We start from the raw sequence: 25,725 nt of genomic DNA, 5'->3' as shown, positions 1-25,725 counted from the left end.
TTATGACAATAGGACTGACAAGAGACCTTGTGAATTGACCAAATGCTTTTTTTATTTCTGTCGTCCTATGTTTATCAAAAACATAATAATAGTAACCCAATGTTTTGCAACAAATTTTTTCTACACAGAAATTCGCGTTCTATTTCACAGAAAAAACTATTTCTTAAACCGTTTCAAATCAAATATTTGTCACATATTGAACTGGTTTCAATTATTTCATAATTAAATCAAGTATTCATTTGCTCAAAAACTAAATTTCTTGATATTTTCTATTGAATTTTGAGTTTTGAATTCGATTATTTTGACAATTGAATATACAATTTTCGTTATTGGTTGAATTTTAAATACAACAAGTAAGAGTGCTATATTCGGCTGTGCCGAATCTTAAATACCCTTCACCAAATTATACTTCAAAATTTTAAATATTTTTAGGTAAACAAAATTTAATTTTTTTTCCAGTTGTTTTTTGAATTTTTTGGAAAAAAAAAATTTTTCGATTGTTATTTTTTTTTTAAATTTTAAAATTTTTTTTTTTGTTTTTTAATTTTTTTTTTTTTAAAAAAAAAAAATCTGGTTCAAAATTATTTTTCCCGATTTTGACCCATTGTAGGTCCAACTTTCTATGGTCTTATATACGTCGTTGCAAATGTCTTTGAAATATCTATCATTATTGTCTATATTAATGTCTTAGTAATCCAGATATAGGTAAAAAAATAGGTCAAAAATCGAGGTTGTCTTGGTTTTTTCCTCATATCTCAGCCATTTGTGGACCGATTTTGCTGATTTTAAATAGCAAAATTCTCGAAAGCATGTCTGACAGAATTATTGAAGATTTGGATCCCGAAGATATCTGGGGTCTTCAGAAAACTGATTTCAACAGACAGACAGACAGACAGACAGACGGACAGACAGACAGACAGACAGACAGACAGACAGACAGACAGACAGACAGACAGACGGACAGACAGACAGACAGACAGACAGACAGACAGACGGACAGACAGACAGACAGACAGACAGACAGACAGACAGACAGACAGACAGACAGACAGACAGACAGACAGACAGACAGACAGACAGACAGACAGACAGACAGACAGACAGACAGACAGACAGACAGACAGACAGACAGACAGACAGACAGACAGACAGACAGACAGACAGACAGACAGACAGACAGACAGACAGACAGACAGACAGACAGACAGACAGACAGACAGACAGACAGACAGACAGACAGACAGACAGACAGACAGACAGACAGACAGACAGACAGACAGACAGACAGACAGACAGACAGACAGACAGACAGACAGACAGACAGACAGACAGACAGACAGACAGACAGACAGACAGACAGACAGACAGACAGACAGACAGACAGACAGACAGACAGACAGACAGACAGACAGACAGACAGACAGACAGACAGACAGACAGACAGACAGACAGACAGACAGACAGACAGACAGACAGACAGACAGACAGACAGACAGACAGACAGACAGACAGACAGACAGACAGACAGACAGACAGACAGACAGACAGACAGACAGACAGACAGACAGACAGACAGACAGACAGACAGACAGACAGACAGACAGACAGACAGACAGACAGACAGACAGACAGACAGACAGACAGACAGACAGACAGACAGACAGACAGACAGACAGACAGACATACAGACAGACAGACAGACAGACAGACAGACAGACAGACAGACAGACAGACAGACAGACAGACAGACAGACAGACAGACAGACAGACAGACAGACAGACAGACAGACAGACAGACAGACAGACAGACAGACAGACAGACAGACAGACAGACAGACAGACAGACAGACAGACAGACAGACAGACAGACAGACAGACAGACAGACAGACAGACAGACAGACAGACAGACAGACAGACAGACAGACAGACAGACAGACAGACAGACAGACAGACAGACAGACAGACAGACAGACAGACAGACAGACAGACAGACAGACAGACAGACAGACAGACAGACAGACAGACAGACAGACAGACAGACAGACAGACAGACAGACAGACAGACAGACAGACAGACAGACAGACAGACAGACAGACAGACAGACAGACAGACAGACAGACAGACAGACAGACAGACAGACAGACAGACAGACAGACAGACAGACAGACAGACAGACAGACAGACAGACAGACAGACAGACAGACAGACAGACAGACAGACAGACAGACAGACAGACAGACAGACAGACAGACAGACAGACAGACAGACAGACAGACAGACAGACAGACAGACAGACAGACAGACAGACAGACAGACAGACAGACAGACAGACAGACAGACAGACAGACAGACAGACAGACAGACAGACAGACGGACATGGCTTAATCGACTCCGCTATCTATAAGGATCCAGAATATATATACTTTATAGGGTCGGAAATGAAAAATGTAGAAATTACAAACGGAATGACAAACTTATATATACCCTTCTCACGAAGGTGAAGGGTATAAAAATTGTTGAATAGATAACTTTCGTAATTGAAAACTCATTTTTGTTATTTTTTGTGTTTCAATTGCGAAAATTATCCATTCAATAATTTTTGTATTTGAAATTCAACCAATAACGAAAATTGTATATTCAATTGTCAAAATAATCAAATTCAAAACTCAAAATTCAATAAAAAATATCAAGAAATTTTGTTTTTGAGCAAATGAATACTTGATTTAATTATGAAATAATTGAAACCAGTTCAATATGGGATAAATGTTTGAATTGAAATATATTTTTTTCTGTGTAGTAGCAGTTAGATTTAGCTACTAGAGAACATAATAAAAACCAGCCAAACTAAATCTGTTTTTTAAGGGCAGGTATATTGTCCATGTTATGGCCAACTACTCACGAACACACACTCACTCGTATCTAGTAATTTTGTTATTGCCCAATTTGTGTAAGCACCATTAGTTTAGACCTTTAGTTAAAGCAACATTATTATAGTTAAAGAGTTTTCAATAAACATTTAGCAAAAATTTAATGATAAAAATGCGAACATACTGAGTTTTTAACACAACTTGTCATGGTTCTTTTTAGGACATTTCAACAAATAGTCAACTTATCCGTACATACACATAAATAATGGCCAACTGTTACAAGGACTTAGTTAGTACATACTATTGACGTCTATTTAAAATAGTTTACCGGAATCGTTTAAAAAAATAATAGAAAAAAATATAATTTTCCAGGTTATAAGTGGCTAAAGAAAATATTAACGTTTAGGTTAGCAACAACGCGACTTGGTAAGAACTAAAACTACTAAAAAAGAATTTTGTATATATACTGCGTACTTACTTATTTATATGTAAACTATTACTAGTAACACAAAGAAAATATTTTAATAAGCTGCTGGAATGGGACAAGTGTCTTTTTTTCCTTAAATTTACGCGAAAAACTCAATTTCTAAATAATTACTTTATAGTCAAGTAAATAGTTATAATTTAGCTGAATAACCAGTTATTTTTTTTAGTATACCTTCCCCAAGCAACAACATAATTTGGAACGAAAATAGAGGAGGATGTGGACCAAGGAATTCCCGGCATTATTTTTTTGGAAATTTTCGCGAAATGTTTGTCGGTAATCTTCGGAAATTTCTTTATAAGTTTTCTTCTTAAAGTTACAATATTCAGATTCGTTGCGTAGACCAAATTTGTTTCTAAATGAATGATTTCATTATATCCATCTATTTTTTTCGGTTCCGGCAACTGATAGTCAGTGGCAAAAGAAGCAAAACGATTGAAACAACCAACTTTTTTTCACTCATCTCAAGCCAAAACAGTAATATTTGATTAAGAATGAATCAAATTGAAATGTTATGTTCTTAACCCTAGAAAGATAATCTTATTCATGCGTAAAATTTACGCATGCGTTTCGGAAAGCGAAATTTTGTCATTTTGTTGATAAATTTAAAATAAACTAATGTTGATTACTTTTTTCAATACAGTTGAATATGTTTATATATATTTATTATCAGAAAAAACAAAGGAACAATTCAGTAATTAACAAAACTATTTTTGAAAGAGTATGTGTAAATTTTACGCAGATTATCTTTCTAGGGTTAAAGGAGTTATTTTAGAAATATGCTTACATAACATTTACTTTAAGAGATATTTGACTTCCAAAAATCATGTTGCATTTCTATCCATTACTTTTTGGCGTTTTAAGTATGGATATCGCTCTGTTTTTCAACAATGTTGGCTACCGATTCGAAACGGTGAAAAAGTAACGGTAACGCTAATTTTGATTATTTCGATAACGGTATTTTAGCGGTAACGGAAATTTAAGTTATTTCAGTAAAATTATTTTAATGATAACGGTAATTTTATCCTGAATTATATTATTAACCTTTAACTTATGATGTTGTAGTAAATTTTACACTCTATTTTTAATTTTTCTAATAAATTCTCTTTGATTCATTCTCTTAGGTGATATTGCCAGTACCCTCATATTATACCGTGCTTTTATTAACAGAATAGTTTTGTTTTTAGAATCTTACTGTAGCGCTAAGATTTATATGTGTAGGTGTTAAATTTACTATACGTCGTCGTATGTGGAAGTCTTTAACAGAAAATATTTTACTACCACGTAGTGGTTTGTGTGATTTTCTTATAGTAAATATTTTACTACACGTCTATGCTAACGTTAGAAATTCATATAAAAAAATTACTACACGTATCCGTAAGTGTACGTATTTTTGTAATTATTGTTTTTGTTTTTGAGTTTCAGAAAAGTTTTAATTTTTTTTTGAAACTGATATGATAATTTTATCTCAAAAGACTGATTGTTATTTTTTTATATACATATATTGTTACGAAATTGTACTTGAATTCAAATATAACGATTTTAAGGGCTGATTTAAAAGTAGCATAATGCTTTCAAATAACAGTGCTGTAATAGCAAACTGTAACATATCTGTGGGCATTATTAAATAAAAGCTTTCAGTTGACCATTGATCGTAAGTTGGCAACGCTGTATTCGAATTCGAATATTCAGTTAAAGAACATTGTAGAAATAGAGCTTTCTAGATGGTTATGCAGTGTTATAAATAGTGGCAGAGGTTGCAGTCGTTAGTGAGTTTTATCAGGGACGCTTTTCGAATAAACATCAACTGAGTGCCTTAAAGTGTGTTGTGTTTTTCAAGTAAATTCGTGTACATTATAAATTGTGCCTGTATTTTTGAGAATTTATAAACGTGTATAAAAAACATTGAGTGGCTATTTAATTCTGTGGTTGTTGTACATTTTGAATAAATAAAGAGTTGTTACAATTTTCAAACTACTAAACGGCTTTTATTTGCAATCAAAAGTATCCGTTTTATTTAATGGAAATAATCCAGCGTTTTGAAAAGGTTAAAACGTAACAATATAATATATTGAAATGTTCCTTTTTATTTTAATAAGTATATAACTTAGGCTGTTGAAAAATTCCATTTAATTTTTTTGTTTAACCTTTATTTTCTTAATGAACAAGTAAATGATATACCTATTTTTTTGTTTGTGTAAAATTGTTTCCTTGTCTTTGTTAATAATTATTTTGGAATCAAGCAAAAAAAAAGAAATTAAAGGACACAAATTAATCGGTTTATTTGTTATTTGAAAATCGGAAATTATTCGAACAGTTATCCGACCAAAATTAATCAGTTAACCAATTGAATACCCTAGTACATACGCATAATACAAAAGCAATCTGGACCGATAATTGTGATTTACTTCATATATATTTGTCTCTATTGATTTTTCCGCAATATCACCCACTTTAAAGACCTGTATCAGAATTATTCGAATTAATCTCAAATTTAATTACATATAACCAATGTCTGTTATGGCAAATAATGCTAATAAGAATCAGCGGTTAAAGTATTTTTTTGCCTTCATATTTTCCAATCGTATTCACGACAGGTGATTTGTACAGTTTTAACATTTTAAATTGTGGCCATTGATATGCAAGATGTAAAACCAACTAATTTTAGTTTTATGAGCCAACAACGCAAACATATGAAAACATCATTAAGTCTTCTTTTAGTGCAGAAAACCATAATAAAAACTTTAGAAATTGTATGCTGACGAATGTATGTATGGAAATATTTCCCAATAAACACAAAGCTTTGAGACTGAATACATATTTGGAAATATTACACAGGACAACAAAATTGAAAAAAAATTAGAGGCTTATTAAACCACTACACAATTTTGATGTATTGTGGTTCCAGTAGTGCAAATATGGTCCAAATTTTAAATTCTATGGAGAAGTATTATTTTTAAATTTTTTTCTGTAAAATTGTAAATTTTTTTAGATGTTTCTCCACATAATTTATGATAACTCAAAAACGGTTAGTCTGATATTATTAAAATAAACTCAGAAAAGTTTAGATTTACATAGTCTTTAATCTGTTTATATATTGCGTTGTAATCGGCCCAGTAGTCTCGGAGTTATAATGACAAATTGAAGCAAAAAATATATTTTTTATGTGAAAATAGCAAATTTTTGTGTTTTAAAAAACTCATGAAAAATCGAAAACGGCATAAATTTTTCAGGTTTACAAATTTTTCGCAAATACACGTAGAATATCAACAAAATAAGATATCGATCATAAAAATCGATTGATTATTTTCGAATTTATTCACAATTTAGTGAATTCGCTCATTTTCACAAAATTTTACATTTTTGTTTGATATACATAAAATTGAGTAGTTAATGTTCTTATATCGATTGATTGAATTTTGAAAACAATTTCCCCATGCTATTTACAAATTTTTAATTATATATTGTGTTTCAATCGGCTCAGTAGTTTCGGAGTTATAGTAACAAATTTAAGCAAAAACATATATTTTTTACGTGAAAATAGCAAATTTTTTTGTTTTAAAAAACTCATGAAAAATCGAAAACGACATAAATTGTTCAGATTTATTGCTTTATTGCAAAGCCGCATGTAATAGGAACAAAATGAGATATCGTTCATAAAAATCGATTGATTATGAGCGAATTGAAATGAGCGAATTCACTTAATTGTGAATAAATTCGAAAAGAATTGGTAGAATTCACGTAATTGTGAATAAATTCGAAAAGAATTGGTAAAATGGTAAAATTTTTTAATTCTATGGATAGATTATTTTTAAAATTTTTTTTTTCTAAAATTGTGAATTTTTTTTAGACGTTTCTCCACATAATTAGTGATAACTCAAAAACGTTTAGTCCGATATTATTTTCGAAGTTTGTGATTAATATTATTAATTATTATTTAGGCTCAAGATCATTAAATTGATTTCCTTAGAAATAAAATTTATTCTATTAAATTTTCATAATTCTAAAGAATACTGAAAAAGTTATATTTAGACATACGGCAGAATGGCCTGGGGTTTATTGGGTTCTTATCTACTTAAGCTCAGAGTTGGATAAATATTGTAATTCATACAGGGTGCTTGAAAAGTCATAGAAACAGCAAGCAATTACAGTACATTGTTGTGTATATATGTATGTAAGTAAGTCATATAGTTAAACCGATGGTATTTATCTGGTGGCAAAATGTTGGATTTTTGTTTTTTTTTGTTTAACTAATTAACTAACGTGGTGCAAATGCTGGTCTTACATAAATACCAGTTACCAAAATGATGGCTGTTATTACCATGTCCATTAGGTATATAACTAATTTTGGCGAAATTTTTGGCATACCACCACGTGATGGCCAATGTTGTATTAGCAATGAAAATCATTTTTTTAGGTCATTTGGAATCAAAAACATCACGCACCAACACCAATTTCTAAAATTAAGCAAATTTTTTTTCTCTGAAGTAGTCCGCAGTTACTATTAAAATAAAATATATTGTGTTTCAAAATAATTGAAAATATTTCATGAAAAACTTTATTGCGTTTGGTGCATGAACTTTTTTAACAACTGCGAAAAAATAATATCGTTGTTTTTCATATTTTTTAATGCTCTATTCGACTATGCTATGCCAATTTGCATATTTGCAAAAAATGTCAAAAGTTATATCCCTAATTTCCATGTCTTGTGTCTGCTGTCATTGCACCCACACCCCTGAACTCATATGTGTAATGGCTACAGGCCATTCGAACAAAATAGTTCATATGGCAGTTGAATAGTAAAAGTAGCTGTCTATAATTTTTGTTTGTTTGTTCCATCCACATCGCAATTTCTATTGCAATATAAAAGTGTAGTTTATGTTTTTTTCACAAATTGAATTATGATTATGTTAACAGTGTTTTTTTATTTATTAATATTCAACGACCTTTTCATGTTTAACTTTTTACGTGTATTGTGTATTACAAGGGACATACACACATACAAACACTTTGAAATACACATACATAAATACATACATACATATATACATATGTAGTTATATTAACTTGAGGTGTTGTCCTGTGATTTTATGACCAACTTCATTAATATAATTAAATATGAGCACCATCTGATTTCCTGCTCATAAACACAACCGCAACAATAAACTACTAGAAATAAGGGAGAAAATCTCGGACACAGACACATAACCACATTTATATTTGTTAATACAAGTGTTTAACTACACACACACATACATACATAAATATGTAGATACTTACACTGAAGTAGAATCAAATAAGACTTTTCATTACAAAAAGTGTGCACCTAAAAAAGTTGTTATGTTATCAGTTTTGGAAGATGCCTTCTTGTCTTCCGAAATGTCCAATTTTCCAGACTCTTAGCTTTGTGGGCCGCTTTTGATTACAGTTTATTAACATAGACCAGCAATTTGATATTGGCTTATTAACATAGACCAGCCCCTAATAAATAAAAGGTGAATTTTGAACAGTCTGACCCCCAAGTTTGTGAAGTTTGATAAAAAAATTATCCTGAAAAAACTTTAGGCAAGCGCTCTGAAGTATTTAGATGCATTTACAAGGGGGAAAAATTAAATTTTTATCAGTTTTTGTAAAAATTTTGCAATTAAAAATTACTTTTGCAATATAATATAAAAAATAGTAATGTATACGTAATTGTCGTTCTAATGAGACATACAAAAACACAGAAATTGTTAATTTCCATTTTTATGCTGGTATTATGTTATATTTTTCTAACTTTTCATCAAAATCGGCCCAAAAATATATAACATTTAGCTATCTTTCCCTGCGAAACAGAGATGTACATGAGTTGATTCGCTTTTTATACCCAACACCACTATAGTGGGGAGGGTATATTGGGTTAGTGCTGATGTTTGTAACATACCAAAATATTGTCCCAACACCCATCTTAAAGCATACCAATCTCCTCAGCATCACTTTCTACGGCGATTTCAAAGATAATTCGATAAAATTTGATACAAGCCTCTGATACACTGCCTCAAGGACGAAGCCTATTGAAATTCGTTAGAATCGGTCCATTATTTCTCCTAGCCCCCATACGATTGCCCTATCTGAAAATAGTTAAGCTCTCATAAATACCTTAGTTATATAGATCCAAACCAAAATATGCCCACTTCTAGCATAAATCTCTTAAAAATATTGGTATACTAATAAAATTCAGAACAAATAATTTACATATATATAAAAGTCATGTCACTAAATTTTATAACGATCGGTCCATAATTAGTCATAGCTCCCATATAATACCCACTTCCGAAAGTAATTTTAATGAGTGTAGATTAGGGTGGCCCTTAATTAACGAAAGTTGGATTTTGGCCATTCTCACCACCCACTTTTGAGAACATTAGTAAAAAAATCATCCTGAAAAAATTTTAGGTAAATCGGTTGGGGTTAAGATGTGCCGCAAGCCCTCTGAAGTTTTGAGATGCATATACAAGGGGAAAAAATTATTTTTTTTCAGTTTTTGTAAAAACTTTGCAATTAAAAAATTACTTTTGCAAGTTAATTTAAAAGAATAGAAATGTGTACGTAATTGTCGTTCTAATGAGACATAAAAAACAGAAATTGGTCAAAAAAATTTAAAGTTATTAAAAATTCTACAGGCCATTAGAACATGAAATGTAGAAACAAAATTAACATATTTTGAGAAATATTAAAATAAAAGTTTATTTTTACTTAGAATATATCCATATTTACTTGTATATGAGTTTTTGTCTTCATAGGATACCGTTTACCTATTCGTAGGTATGACCAAAACAATTTTAACGGTTTCAAAACTCCATTTTCAAATTTTTAAAAATTTTGTTAAACAAATTTCAGAATTTTTTGATCATCTCATTGGGATATCATTGAGAATATAATAGGGAATAAAAATGTGAAAAAATTGTGAAAATATCTCTTATAGTTTTTCCGTACCTGCGATTTAAATTTTTAAATTTTCGAGAAAAACCAATTGTTTGGCCATTTTTTTTGGCGAATGAGCTCTCTTTTCGTACTGTTATGAATTTTAAGCAAAACCTATTCAGAATATTATAGTCCAGATAATTCTAAATATACTCTGAAAGTTTTACTGAAATTGGACAACGTTAAAACTTAATTCGTGAAGGTCAAATATCAAATTTTTCAAAATCCGGAATTTCTAAATTAAAGATATAGAAATGTTGGTACCGTTAAATAGATCCCAAATGAAATAAATCCCAATGAAATAATTTCCATCAAAAATGAAATAATTCCCAAACTTGAAAAATGAAATAACTGCCAAAGGGAGAAATGAAATTACTCCCAATAATCGGCGGTTTCATAATTTTAAAAATATTAGTCCCAAAAAAGCGAAATAATTCCCAATGAAATAAATCCCAATAGAAATGAAATAATTCCCAATCCGAAGCAATTTACTAGTGTAATCTAACTCCCAATGAAATAAAGAACTACAAAATTGAAATTATTCTTCGCTTACCAAACATTTTTTGCATTGCGGGCCTATGGCGTAGCGCAAAGTTTTCCTCCTCTGGGGTGTATCAAAAACTGGCTTCGCATAGAAAGCCACTAAGGTTTTCTCCTCTGGGATATATCAAAAACTGGCATCGCTCAGAAAAGATTTCTTCCATTGCAGAAAGGTTTTACAATATTTCAGAAAGCCGAATTTCATTTCGCATCAGATTAAGATATCGTTACGACATGACAAAGGCTGACAATGTAAAAAGAATATTTTATGAGCGAAGCCGGTTTTTGATACACCCCAGAAGAGAAAACCTTTACGCATCGCCAAAGGCCGGCAATGCAAAAAACTTTTCTGAGAGAAGCCAGTTGTTGATACACCCCAGAGGAGAAAACCTTAGCGCCCGGCCAAAGACCGGCAATGCAAAACAAATTTTCTGAGCAAACCCAGTTTTTTAACTCCCTATACAGTGAAATAACTCCTAATTCTCATAATAAAATGAAATAAAACCCAACAAAAATTTCATTGGGAGTTGTTTCATTGGCAGTTATTGCATTATGAAATAACTCCCAGCTAAAAATTATGAAATAACTCCCTATGCGTTAGGAGTTGTTTCATAATGAAATAATTCCCAAGCTGTATGAAAAATTTGTTGGGTGTTATTTCATTTTCTCGTGGGGAGTTATTTCATTTGGGAGTTATTTCACGGTACCAGAAATGTTATTTATTTTTGGGCCGATTTTGATGAAAAATATAACATAAACTCTGGAGTTTATAATAACAGTACAAGAATGGAAATGAACCCTTAATGGCACTTGGGGTTAAAATGACCCCAAACTTTTAAAATCATAATTTTTTTTATGATTTTAGAACTAAATTACAAAATCAGTGCATTAATTTGTTTTAAATAAGTCAAAGCCACTTTGTGATAAAAACCTGTTTTTTTTGAATACATGATCTGAAGTTTTTTGGATTCTAAGATGGTGCTCTACAGTATAAAGTAAAAACCTGCTCGTGTACCATCTTCATTTGTACGCTAGAGTGACTTTATTATTAATATACATATACGAGTATTTATATATGTATGTAAGTACATACGTTAATATACATATATGTAAATGTATATAGCTTGTTTTATTCATTTCCCTTCAGTTTTTTAGTCCTGGGGTGATATATGTTTATTAAAAGTTTTATGTTTGTTGGTGTGTAAGTATGTATGTATGTTAAACATACGTGAGAATCTATGTTAACACATTCATACACTTCTCATATATCCTTTTCGTTGATGTTGATGAATGAAAGTATAAACTTTTTTTTTTTTGCAGAATTTGTTAATTAGTTAAACTTTTTATAGCTTTCGACCACAGGTGATGAAGTTGCGACTATTTGCATTAATTCACATACAACGTACCATTAGTCCATAAAAATGCTGGACAACAAAAAGTTATTCCCCTAAGTAAAGCATTTCTGTTTTCCAACATACATTCACAGCACAACAGAGAATAAGGAAACGGAAATAAGAAATACAAATTTGAAACTTTCATTCGAGCATGTCTGAGAGAATAAAAAATGTGTGTAGTAACTAGTCGTTTAAAAAAAGGAAATAATTAGCAACCATGTACTTATCTAAAATTCAACATATTTATTCATATTTATATGTTTCCGTTTTTTTTTTCATTTTAGACTATCCACGAGTTGAAGTTGGTCCGCAAAATCCCCTGCGTGTTGAACGCGATCATGTCGCCAAATTGGACTGTCGTGTGGATGCAAAACCAATGGTTTCGAATGTAAGATGGACTCGAAATGGCCAATATGTCAGCACAACACCCGTCCACACAATATATCGGGTAAATCGTCATCATGCTGGTAAATACACGTGTGCAGCTGATAATGGTTTGGGAAAGACTGGAGAAAAAGATCTTATTCTTGATGTTTTATATCCACCCATTGTGATAATTGAGACAAAAACTCACGAAGCAGAAGAGGGCGAAACGGTGTTAGTACGTTGCAATGTTACCGCCAATCCTCCACCCATAACCATTGAATGGTTGAAAGAAGGGGCCTCAGACTTCCGTTTCATGGGAGAACTGTTGACTTTGGTGTCAGTGAGAGCTGAACATGCAGGCAACTACATTTGTCGGGCAGCCAATCTCATGCAGCCTTATGGCACCAAGAGAGTTGAAGGTGTAGGGAATTCCACGGTGGCATTATTGGTGCGTCATAGGCCAGGTCAGGCCTACATAACTCCAAATAAGCCGGTGGTACATGTGGGCAATGGTGTGACATTAAGTTGCTCGGCTAATCCTCCAGGTTGGCCAGTGCCGCAATATCGTTGGTTCCGTGACATGGACGGAGAGTTTAGCAACACGCAAAAGATTCTTGCCCAAGGTCCTCAGTACTCGATTCCCAAAGCCCACTTGGGTAGTGAGGGAAAATATCACTGTCATGCTGTCAATGAATTAGGCATAGGCAAAATGGCCACCATAACTCTAGAAGTACACCAGCCGCCACAGTTTCTGGCCAAATTACAACAGCACATGACACGTCGTGTGGGTGATGTAGATTATGCAGTGACTTGTAGCGCCAAGGCGAAACCTGCTCCCATCATAAGATGGATTAAAGATGGCACTGAAATTCTTCCAGGTCGCAAAATGTATGATATACGCACTACACCCACCGAAACAACCAATGGCGTGGTCACAGTCCAGAGTATTCTCAAATTTAGAGGGAAAGGCCGCCCAAATGGCAATCAATTGGTACCGTCCGATCGTGGTCTGTACACCTGTCTCTATGAAAATGAAGTAAACTCAGCCAACTCCAGCATGCATTTACGCATTGAACACGAACCAATTGTTTTGCATCAATACAACAAAGTAGCCTATGATGTGCGTGAATCGGCTGAAGTCATTTGTAAGGTGCAGGCTTATCCCAAGCCAGAATTTCAGTGGCAGTTTGGTAACAATCCATCACCTCTTACCATGTCCTCAGATGGTCATTATGAGATCAGCACTAGAGTGGACAACAATGATATTTACACCTCGATATTGAGAATAAATCACCTTTCACACTCCGACTATGGTGACTATGCCTGTCGAGCTGTCAATCCTCTAGACACTATACGCACACAAATCCGTTTGCAGCCTAAAGGACCACCAGAGAGACCTACAAACTTGAAGGTATTAGAAACTGCTCACAATTTCGTTATACTCAGTTGGATACCCGGCTTCAATGGTGGCATGTTGAGCACAAAATTCTTAGTAACATATCGAAGAGTACCCACACCTCGCGAACAATTGCTGTCTGATTGTGGTGCTGTGCATGCCTTTGCCTCCAGCAGTGGCATGAGCTCACCTGAATGGCTAGAGTTTGATTGTTTCCGTGATAATCCCTGCAAAGTTGCGCCGCTGGATCAACATCAATCGTACATGTTCAAAATCTACGCCCTTAATGCCAAAGGCAGCTCCGGCTACTCCAACGAAGTGTTGGCCACAACAAAAGTCAGCAAAATACCACCACCCCTTCATGTCACCTATGATCCAAATTCTCATATTGTTGGCATTAATGTGGCTGCAACTTGTCTTTCACTAATTGCAATTGTCGAATCGCTAGTCAACCGTGCATCACCCATGGCCACATGGGAAATTGTTGATACTGTAACATTGCTGCCATCCGGCAACGAAGCCACATTCAAAGAAACAACAATTAATCATATTGCACAAAGAACGCACTACAGTATGACAGGCGGTCGGTCGATGAGTCATGCAGAGGATATAACATTGGCATTGGCGGAAAATAAGCAGGGTCCATCAGTGCGTGTCAAATTGTGTTTGCGTTCTAATCACGATCATTGTGGAGAATACACAAATGCCGAAAGTAAGTAGGACACTTGATACAAATGAAAATACAAGAGAACAGAGCAAAAACAAAAACAACAACAACAGTAACAAACCAAAAAAATAAATGTATATCAAAGAATTTTTGCTTTTCAGCACTGACTTTGATGGATGTTTTCTTTTGCTTTGTATTCCCAAAGACTTTTTTGTACAAACAAACAGCAGCAACAATACTGGACAACATTATATCGATAGATTTCATTTCAGACTTCTTTTTTGCTCGTTTTACTTGCCACATCAATTGATTAGAGGCCATTGATGTGGAAAATTAGACACGCAGTTGAGTTTTAAATGATAGCGAAAAATATTAATCGGTTCTTTAAGCAAATCTTGAGAATTTGAGTTAAATTATTACATACTACAAATAAATGTACCTAAAATTATTGCATGTACATTTTTAAAACTTATGGAAGTAAATAAATACCTATTGAGTAAAATCTTTAGTCTTGCATTTCCAATGGAGTCTTGAGGCAAAGGCCTGTTGGAGTTATGCTAAATTCTGTCAGCTAGGTTTAAAAAAATGACCACACAAGCATTTGTATGAAAAAACAAAAAAAAAAAATATGTTATCACAAAAATTAGCATAACTTATTCATAACTAATTTGTGCAAATTTTTATCAAACTAACAGATAGACGGGCATAGCTAGATCGACTTAGCTTTTCACATGGACCCAGAATATATAGCTTCGTGGGTCTGCGTGTTACAAACGGAATGAAAGAATCAATATAGCCCCCATCTTTTTTTATGATGGGTGCACAAAACCGATCGTCTTAGCGCGTGAAGAAAATTAATTTTTATTGAAAAAAGTGCGTTTTTTGCAATATAAACGGTCGTAACCAATACAGTCTACATTAGAGTTAATTTAAAAAATTTGATTTGCGGGTATCATAATTTTTCTGAAGGTTTTTGTGCAAATAAAAATAATGGCGTCCTTTTTTTTGGAAAATTTTCACTCCTTGTGGTGGTTCAACGCACCTAAAGAATCGCATTTTGAGCACATTTTTCTGTAGATCAAAAACAGTTGAATATATTGCAAATCTGATTTCACCAGTCGATTCTGAATCAAAAATTAATACAATTGATGTTTTTTGAATCCTTAAAAATAGTTTCAAAACCCACAACAGGGGGCGCAAATCTCATAAAAAAATAACAAAAAGAATTTTAGTTTTTTTAAACATGCTCGATGAAAAGCCATTTTAAGCTTAGCAAAACGGCACCATTATTTTCTTTCTATCACTAACCGTTAAAAAGTTATGTGGCAACAGTTTGTGCTCTACAGAAAAATGTGCTCAAAATGGGCATCTTTAGGTGCGTTGAACCATCACAAGGAGTGAAAATTTTCCAAAAAAAAGGACGCCATTATTTTTATTTGGCTGTTCTTCATCCCAGATGTGACAGTTCGCTGAACACAATTTTTAGATAAAACAGTGGATTTCCATTTTGATAATAAATTTCAACGATTTGCTTTCGTTACTCGTTTGTGAGTTTCTCCACGATGAAATGGCAGAGTGCACTGAACACTTTGCACTTTCACAGATGTCGTTTGGACACAATTACAAACCAGTGCTGCCAGTCCGAAAAATTTAATTCATAAAAAATCACTCTTTATCTTTAAATAAAATAAATAATTTTAAAATCAATTTGAAAACAACATACTTATGATTCTTTGAAGTTTTAACTTTAAGAATATCGTTATTTCACTACATTTGCTAATTAAAAGAATACTAAACGAAGTGATCGCGAAAAATAATAAGTATTTTCGAACTAATGGGACTTGTCTGTTTAAATTTTAATTTTAAACTTTAAAACAATTGACACAAATTTTCCACAGTATTGCTGATTTTTACCAAAACTAAAACTATATTACTTCACAATGTGTAACCTAGCGTTTACACATGCAAGTAACAGTTCGAAAAACACAATACATTCACACTTTTGCACTAACACAAGCACACATGCAGCCACTTACAGCTCACTGCCTAGTGAATTTCGATGGACAGTGATTTTTTGACACTTACTGCAATAAAGTGTCAAAAACACAAACAGAGTTGCCTAACTAAAAAAATTTAAAAAAAATTACTGGATTGTGGTAAAATAATTATTATATTTTTAACTTATTTTATGTATATTTGTAAAAAAAATTGTTTTTTCTCTTCAAATATGAATAAAGAACGCTATTAAATTAATTTAAGAGCACTAATCTCATTAAAGTAATAATAATAATTATTTATAACAATTATTTCCCTACAAATATATGTATGTGGTATCCTAGGCAACTCTTAATAATAATGTGTTTACGTTTTGACGACATTTTTAAAATGAACTTTTACTTGCATGTGTAAACGCTCAAGCAACTTGTAGACATTTCGATGTATTTTCGACATTTTCGATAATAATACGTATTCTCAACTTTCCTCAATCTACTTGCATGTGTAAACGCACCGTAAGAAGATACGTAAAAAACACATCTCTCATACTCTTGTTAATAATTCAAAGTCATTATTATTTTTGCAAATTCTGATAAGTGACTAAACATTATTCCTTTTCATATCCTAGCAAACTTAAATATATTCAAATATGGGTATATGGGAAGTACATAAAAATATCTTTAAATTTGAATAAGACTAAGGCTCGTTTTCTCAATGTATCGACAAACTGCCTCTTACTAAATGTCGATATAAATTTATTAGGCCGATAAACTGTCCGTTAACAATTTTGTTTTTCTCAATACACAGTGGTTTAGAAACTTTTTTTTTGGAAATAATTCGGTATATCGGGAACTATTGGAGATATTATTACAAAATTTCACATGGTTAGAGCTGAGGTGTTTTTGAGTTGAATTACATTTGTTCAGCTTCCTAGGGGTAATACGGGCCAGTTTGTGCCCCCTCAAAGCTGGTCACCTCGGGTCTCAAAATTTTTAAAAAAATCCCCAAAAATTCATTTATGATCCGAATGAGCTGAAATTTAAAATATAAATAGTCCTTGAGAAGATCTACAAAAATTTTTTTTTTTAATTTTGCTCGATTTTTGTTTGTTTTTTAGATATGGCGGCCCTACGGAGGGTCGAATTTTTTTTTCAAAATATCAGCTATATTGGCAATAAAATTGTAAATAAAAAAAACTGAGTTTTTTTAGAAAAGTGCCTACTGTGACGCTATTTACCGTGTGATAGTAAAACAACTTTCTAAGTATTTAAACAACATATAGGGTTATACAAATAAGGAACTTTTTCGAGGATCGGTGCTTTGCCTTTTTAGAATTTTTTACTGAAATCTAAATATTTTTTTTTTAAATTGTCCAATTTTGGATAGGTCTGGGGGATACTGTGTCCGCTTAAGTGAGCCCAATTTTACTTTACATGCTTTTGCATTAAGTTTTCTTTCCGGAACATATAAAAATTGTATATAGTCCCAAAGAAAATTTGTTTCTACAAAAGAAAAAATATAGGGACTTTTTTAGGAAAAATCGTAAAAAATTAGGCCCATTTTACATGTTCCAACTTTGGATGCGTGTAACATTTTACACGGACTAGATAACTGTTACCAAGTTTTTTTTATTTTATTTAGAATTTTATTGCCAATATATCTGATATTTTGAAAAAAAAAATTCGACCCTCCGTAGGGCCGCCATATCTAAAAAAAAAACAAAAATCGAGCAAAATTAAAAAAAAAAATAAATAAACCTAAATATCTCTTCAACTGAAGGAGATAACCTACACATGTAAGCGTATTTTTTGTAGATCTTCTCAAGGATCATAAATGAATTTTTGGGGATTTTTTTAAAAATTTTGAGACCCGAGGTGACCAACTTTGAGGGGGCACAAACTGGCCCGTATTACCCCTAAGCTGAACAAATGTAATTCAACTCAAAAACACCTCAGCTCTAACCATGTGAAATTTTGTAATAATATCTCCAATAGTTCCCGAGATACCGAATTATTTCCAAAAAAAAAGTTTCTAAACCACTGTGCAATATAACGACAAAAAAGATTATTTTCAGTTGGCAATACCTCTCAAAATAGATGCGAAAGTTGGGAACCCTGCCTTCAATTGACAACATGTTTACATAAATCAGCAGTTTAACGTGGCCATCGGCAGCCGGAATCTTTTGAAATATTCATTATCCTCCATGTCTGCCAGGTAGTTAGGCCTGGCATGATACAATTTTTCAGCATTCACTTGGAACTCATGTTCTTCGTGTTCATCCTCCATCAAATAAATGTTAATTCCTCTATTAAACTTTTGTTTTTATAAAATCTATTTAATTTCGTTTACAAAAACACAAACACATACAAACTATGAACAGCAGTCAGCTGATTGAATTTATCTGTACGATAAATAAATAATTGGCAGATGAGGTCGGGTTAGCTTTGCGACAGAATAGAAGCAAATGAGACATTGAGAAAACCAAATTTCTTTAATCTGCAGTTTTTCGTTGGGAAAAAAGATAATCACCAAATGAGAAAACGGCCCTAAGTGCCATTACAACTTGCCTTTATAGTTAAAGGTAACTTTAAGCAGCAGAAAAAGGTACCCTTAAAGTTAACTTTAACTATAAAGGCAAGTTGTAATAATAGCCCTAAGGCCGTGTAACTTATCAACATTTTAAACATAGCTAAGGTTTAAATTTATTATTTCATACAAATTAAATAAATTTTTTCTTTGATTAAGCCTAAACTATGTTTGAAATTCAAGTTATTATAAAACTCGATCCTTAAATTTGGAAAATATTAATTTCTGATCAAAATAAAATTATGTTTTTTAAAGCTATTTATTGAAACTGACCTCTAGTTATACCAAATAAATGCTTTTTATTCATGAAATAATTATATTTTTTTTCCTTCAGAAATTTATAAATGGAAATTAAATCCAAACTTCTTCACCATTTTTCCTATGAAACAGCATTCATTAATATTCACGTCTATTGTATGTGTAACAACATATGGAGCATGTTTTTTTTAAAAAAAATCTACAAATATTTGTTTTCTTCTATTTGTACTTAGTAACCCTTGTTTTATAGTTACCATGGTAAATTTCATTATACATAATATGACTGACAATATAATTTCATTTAGTAGAAAGCCAATGGTCATTCATGTTCAGTACGTACATATTTTGAAATATGAATACTTGTATGTCTATTGTCAAACACTCACTAAATATTCCACGGAATTGCTGTCGGTCTGTTTATAAAATACAAAGAACAGTTGTAAGGAATCTACATTAAGGGTTGTGGTTAATACAAAAAGGACAATAGAGTAAATTCCTTCAATTCATGGAGATTCGTTATCATAATAGCATTTCAAAAGGAGCCAACTGTTGGATGTCATAAGTAATAATTATAATGTCACCTTAAATAAATTTAGCAGTTTTTTTATATCGTCGTTTCATACGACTTCATTTGAATTCGTAAACAAATCAGCTCCATTGATTCCGTGTTATATAAGTATCATTATTCTCCGAATACATTTCATTCACAAAAATAAATATCACAAGCTTAAGACGTTTATTAGTTTATATGTGTGAAATTTGGAATTCATGCATATATCTGATGACAATACATATTATGTATTCGAAAAATGTTTACGCTTTTAAAATAATCTCTAGATCATGCATAAAATATATACGAAAATTCGAACTAAAGTTCGAACATTTTAAATGATGAGGATTCTCAGAAAAATAATTTTAGTTTATTTTGATACCAATTTGTTACATTTTCCAATTTCGAACTTAAAAATGTTTTAACAAAAATTCAAAAGTATTTTCGGAGTACATGATTTTTAAAATATGGTCCAAAATTCGTGTTTAAATTCTAAATATTTGTGGTACACTTTTAAGTATGTTATTGTCCACCAATATTGATGAAACATATATGATTTAAAGCGTTATTTTCTCAAGATATGCACAATAAAAAAAATTGTTCAAAATTCTTACCATAAAAGTGGTAGAAAGCGTTTTAAAAAAGGTCGAATTTCGACCACAGGGATTTTAACTTAACTAAATTTTATATTTTCTAAATGTTTTTAACCTAATTTAAAAAAATTAAATGCAAAATTTCTAGAACATTCCCAAAACTTTTATGTCTGAAGTCAAAATAGTACAAGACAGCAAAGTCAGACTTCTACACTAAAAATTATTATAAATACAAATAAACAAGTAAGAAAGTATGGTTGGTCAAGCCCGACTATATAATACCCTACACCAAGTAAATGAGCAAAAAGATTTTTCTTTTAAAATTTCAATGATTAATATTTTTGAGTGATTTTCGGAAATGGGCCTTATATGGGGGCTATGACCAATTATGGACCGATTACCATGAAATTAGGTCGTGTGATTTATGTATATAAGTTTACTATATTGAATTTTGTGAGTATACCAACATTTTTAAGCGATTTATGCACGTTAAAGTGATTTTCGGAAGCGGGTCTATATAGGAGCTATGACTAATTATGGACCGATCGTAACAAAATTTGGTGACATGAATTTTGTATATATAAAACTAATTTGGAGCGAAATTTGTGTAGATACACATATAAATTAAACATTTATGACCGATAAAGTCCAATTTCGAGAGGACATTTGTATGGGAGTTAGGTGAAATAATGGACGGATTTCAGCCAGTTTCAATAGGCTTCGTCCTTGGGTCGAAAAACTTATATGTACCAAATTTTGTCCAAACATATCCATTATTGCGACCTGTACTATGCGTGATTCTAAGTGATTCTAAGTCGATCGGTATACTTTAAGGTGGGTGTTAAACCAATATTTTTGGGCGTTACAAACATCTGCACAAATGCATTATACCCTCCCCACTATGGTCGTGTAGGGTATAAGTACATGAAATTTATGTAGTTCTTATGAACAATTATTCTATTATTATATTCTATTGAATCATAACCATAAAAACAAGTAAGGTTGTTATATTCGGCTGTGCCGAATATTATATACCCTCAATCATTATGTCTAGAAGTCTAGGTCATGCATAGCTTTTCAAAGTAATTAATCTTGTAATTATGCTTACTTACATAAATACATCGAATTGCAGTCTCTATGCTAATATAAGATTTAGAGGTGATTTTTTTGACGGTGGGTATAAAGGTAATACATTTGTTTACTTGGACAGCACATAAATTTATCTTAAAATATTAATTTCACCTACAAATTCGATACTTTTAATGCAAATAAAAATATCACAATTTTTTCTACGGATATAAAAAAGGTTAACAATCTCTTAGAAATTTAAAATTAAAAGAAATAGCAACCCAAAGAAACAATCTAAAATTTAATATTAGAAAGAATGCTACGAATTGTCTTTTAAATAAATAGATAAATTTAACAAAATTATGAGCAAAAAGAAAATTTCCTAGAAATTCGTCAATTTCAACAGTTAAAAATTGTGATTCTTTTTTTTTTAATTATAAAATTATCGATGTCAGAACATTTTTATAAGGGTGTTTTCTTAAGCTCGATAGAACTTACGAAAGTGTTAATTGTCAAACTGTGCTCATTTTTTAATATTTATGATCAGTATACTCTGAAAAATCATCATGAAAAGATTGACGATTTAGCTACCAAATTATTAAAATTTATCAATGATTTTTTGTTTGGAAATATGGATGACATTTATCTGGGCTAGATGTTGTTTATGTAAACATATAGATTTATTGAAATCAAAAGTTGGCGATTACTTGAATTCAAGAAATGGACCATCGGGTTGTGCCTGGAGCTTGGTCAGGAACAGACGCAGCTATTCTTAACATTTAATTGTTCTTTCGAATTCATTTTTTTTATTAAAATTTTCTTTTTTACAATTTCAAGTTCTATCGGGCTTAAAAAAACACCTTTTATATAAAAAACTACTTTATGTATCACTCACAAAAACTCTTCAACATAATTATGTTTATCTGTTAAAAATTTTGTATTTAAAACTCTATCAGCCTAACCACTGGTATGAAAAAGTGCAATATTTTTAAAGGACGGAAATTTAAAGTGGCATATTTTTTAATCTAATCGAGATATTGACTTTAATTTTTTTTGTAAGACCAATAATTAACTTATCTAAACAAAAAAAAAAAAATCGGAATAAATGTGAATCAAATTGTTCTTAATCTTTGCATTCTTATTCAAATTTTGATACATATTTTAGTTTTAGAAACTCAATAAATATGTAATATGTATAAAAAACTTTATTATTGACAATTTATCAATGAAATTTTCAATGTTTTTTAAATTTTACATTCTAAATAACAACGTTTAAAAAACTTGTCTAAAGGTCCATACGGTCCGGTCCAAATTTTTTTCGGGGATAGGAAAATACTTTGCGGATAATGTTTCAAATGCTGCTTTTCGTTTTCTGATCCCAGCTTTCGGATTTTAGAACATGTGGCTCAAATTTTAAATTTTTATAAAAAAGAGGTCACATTCCGAAGGGAGTAAAATAGGACATGTTTTTTATACCAAAATGTTCTCCTTAAAGATAACTTACAGAAAACATCAGAATTATTATATGTTCTTAAAGGAAAACAACAAAAAACTAATATTTTATCTTTATATTGAAAAATCGTTTATTTTCGGATCAATAATTGATATTGCTCTGAAATCTTATGTATATTATTTGCAATGTAGTTGTCTAACTAACAAAAAAAATTCGAGTCCGAAAGTATGACCTATATTTTTAAAAAAAAGAGATAAGAGATAAATATCATACGTGAGCATGTTTTTGCTCAAACCGAGCGCTTTCCAAAATTATAAAAATCTTTGAAATCGGATGGGAAACAAAAAAAATTCAAAAATTTTACATGTCGAAGGTACCCTACTTTGAGCTCCCATAGCACCGCCCCTGGATCACTTGTATGGCCCTTTTTAATAAACTCGAATGCTCCTTGGTTACGTCCACGTCATATTTTATATCGATCGAACCAGCCGTTTAGAAATGCCAAAACAATTTTTGATTCTGCACAACTATGCAAAAAATTAAGTAACACAATCAACATTTGAATGATTTTTGAGTGACAAGTCGCATGGTATAAGCTTTAAAGATTTTGGTTTGAAACAAATATTAATTCCAAAATATTATAATTAATATATCCATTGCTTTCTCAGATGAACAAGTATAATTTAAAGAATCCTTACACTATGATGTGTATTTTTTGGGCATTGAGCGATTCATAGTTAAATATTTTATGCTCCTGCACAAAAATATAAGTGCATGTATTTAGGTAATATTTTTATTTTTTTAAAGTAAATTTTAGGCGCATGTTTTCCAATAACACTGTGCAACAGTGAAAAAAACACACGATCATGACTGTATAAGTGCGACTCTACTACAAAGGGTAGTAAAACCCTATAATCTATTATACTATGCTATTTTCCAAAAAATAGCTTTTTCGTGCACTTTTGTTGAAAAAATATGGGAAGAAAAATTTTTTTTTACTTTTTTTAGAATAACTTCCAAATTTGTAGCTACGGTAAAGTTGAACAATTCTTGAGAACATATCAATGCATTCTGAACTTGTCTAGTCACTCTAAATAGCACATAAAAATCACTTTGTACCTTACGTTTTTACTATTTTTTGACGCTAAAACAATGATGTTTTTGTTAAAATAGTATGATCAAGTCCACACTTCTATGTTGTGCAGTATTATTTACTCGGCTGAGGTGTTCGGAATGGTGTTCAGTGGGTGGACCCTCAATGTCATACATTTAAAGAAAAATCGCCAAAACCATTTATGATCCGAATGAGCTGAAATTTAAAATATAGATAGACCATGAGAAGCTCTACAAAAAATATGCTTTTATCTGTAGGTTATCTATCTCTTTTAGTTCAAGATATATTTAGGTTTAATTTTTTTTTTAAATTTTGCTCGATCTTTTTTTCGTATTTTATATATGATGGGCCTACGAAAGGTCGAAATTTGTTTTTTATATATGACGTATATTTGCGATAAAATTCTAAAGAAAATAAAACCAACCTGATAAAAATTATTTCGTCTCTATAAAAAGATACACGCATCGAAAGTTGAAGCATCTTTTTATAATTTCAACTTTGTATGCGTGTGTTTTTCAAGTTTTTTCAAAAAAATGTCCCCATATTTTTTCTTTTATAAAAAACAAATTTTCTTCGGGACTATATACATTTTTTTTATGATCTGGAAAGAGTACTTAATGCAAAAACGTATAAAGTAAAATTTTACTAACTTAAGCGGACATTGTACCCCCAGCCCTAGCCAAACTTGGCCAATTTTGAAACAAAATTTTATGTTTAAGTAAAAAATTCTAGAAACGCAAAGCACCGATCCTCAAAACCTCGTCATATTTGTATAGCCATATATATTGTTTATATACATACAAAATGTTTTTACTATCATACTGTAAATACCGTCAAAGTGGTATATTTTCTAAAAAAACTCAGTTTTTGGAACACATTTTCCCCGTTTTAGGAATTTCCTTTTTGAAAACAAAGAATGGTGATGCCATTGACTTAAGAACATTTAGATCTATATTGCTTCCGAATTTTATTGTGATGTCTGTTATTTTTCTTGATGGAAAATTATCATTTTAAAATATTGTTAGTTTTTAAGGTAAATGACGTCTGTAAAAACACAAAATTAACTCATTTTACTAAAATGTTAATCTTCAAGTCCATATCATCAAACCGATTAAAAAATTATATAAAAAGCTTATATTTACTCATCAGAAGCTCCACAAACCTTGGCCATTTTTTCAACAAAAGTGCACGAAAAAGATATTTTTTGGAAAAAAATTTTAACAAAATTTATTTGGCGTACTCTTAGCTATATTATTGCCATATAAAGTTAAACCGTATCACAAAGTCTGAATTGGCTGTTAACCAAAAACTGATGACACCTTTTTTCAGAAACTTGGGGGGCCCATAAAAAAATCGGTCACCAAAATTGACAAACTGAGTATAGCGTTTTACTACCCTTTGGTAGTAGAGTCGAACCTATACTGTCATG

The 25,725-nt window shown here is 31.7% G+C and overlaps 1 protein-coding gene across 1 annotated transcript in view; it reads left to right on the top strand.

Annotated features, from left to right (window-relative positions):
- Window positions 1–25,725, top strand: part of fred (friend of echinoid) — a 559,239-nt gene that overhangs the window by 431,044 nt on the left and 102,470 nt on the right. The window contains exon 5 of the mRNA XM_065501969.1: window positions 12,535–14,724. Coding sequence (XP_065358041.1) covers window positions 12,535–14,724 — 2,190 coding nt within the window. The remainder of the gene's footprint in view (window positions 1–12,534; window positions 14,725–25,725) is intronic.

Source organism: Calliphora vicina, chromosome 2, assembly GCF_958450345.1.
Source record: "Calliphora vicina chromosome 2, idCalVici1.1, whole genome shotgun sequence".
NCBI lineage: Eukaryota > Metazoa > Arthropoda > Insecta > Diptera > Calliphoridae > Calliphora > Calliphora vicina.
This window is presented reverse-complemented; position numbering and strand designations above follow the sequence as displayed.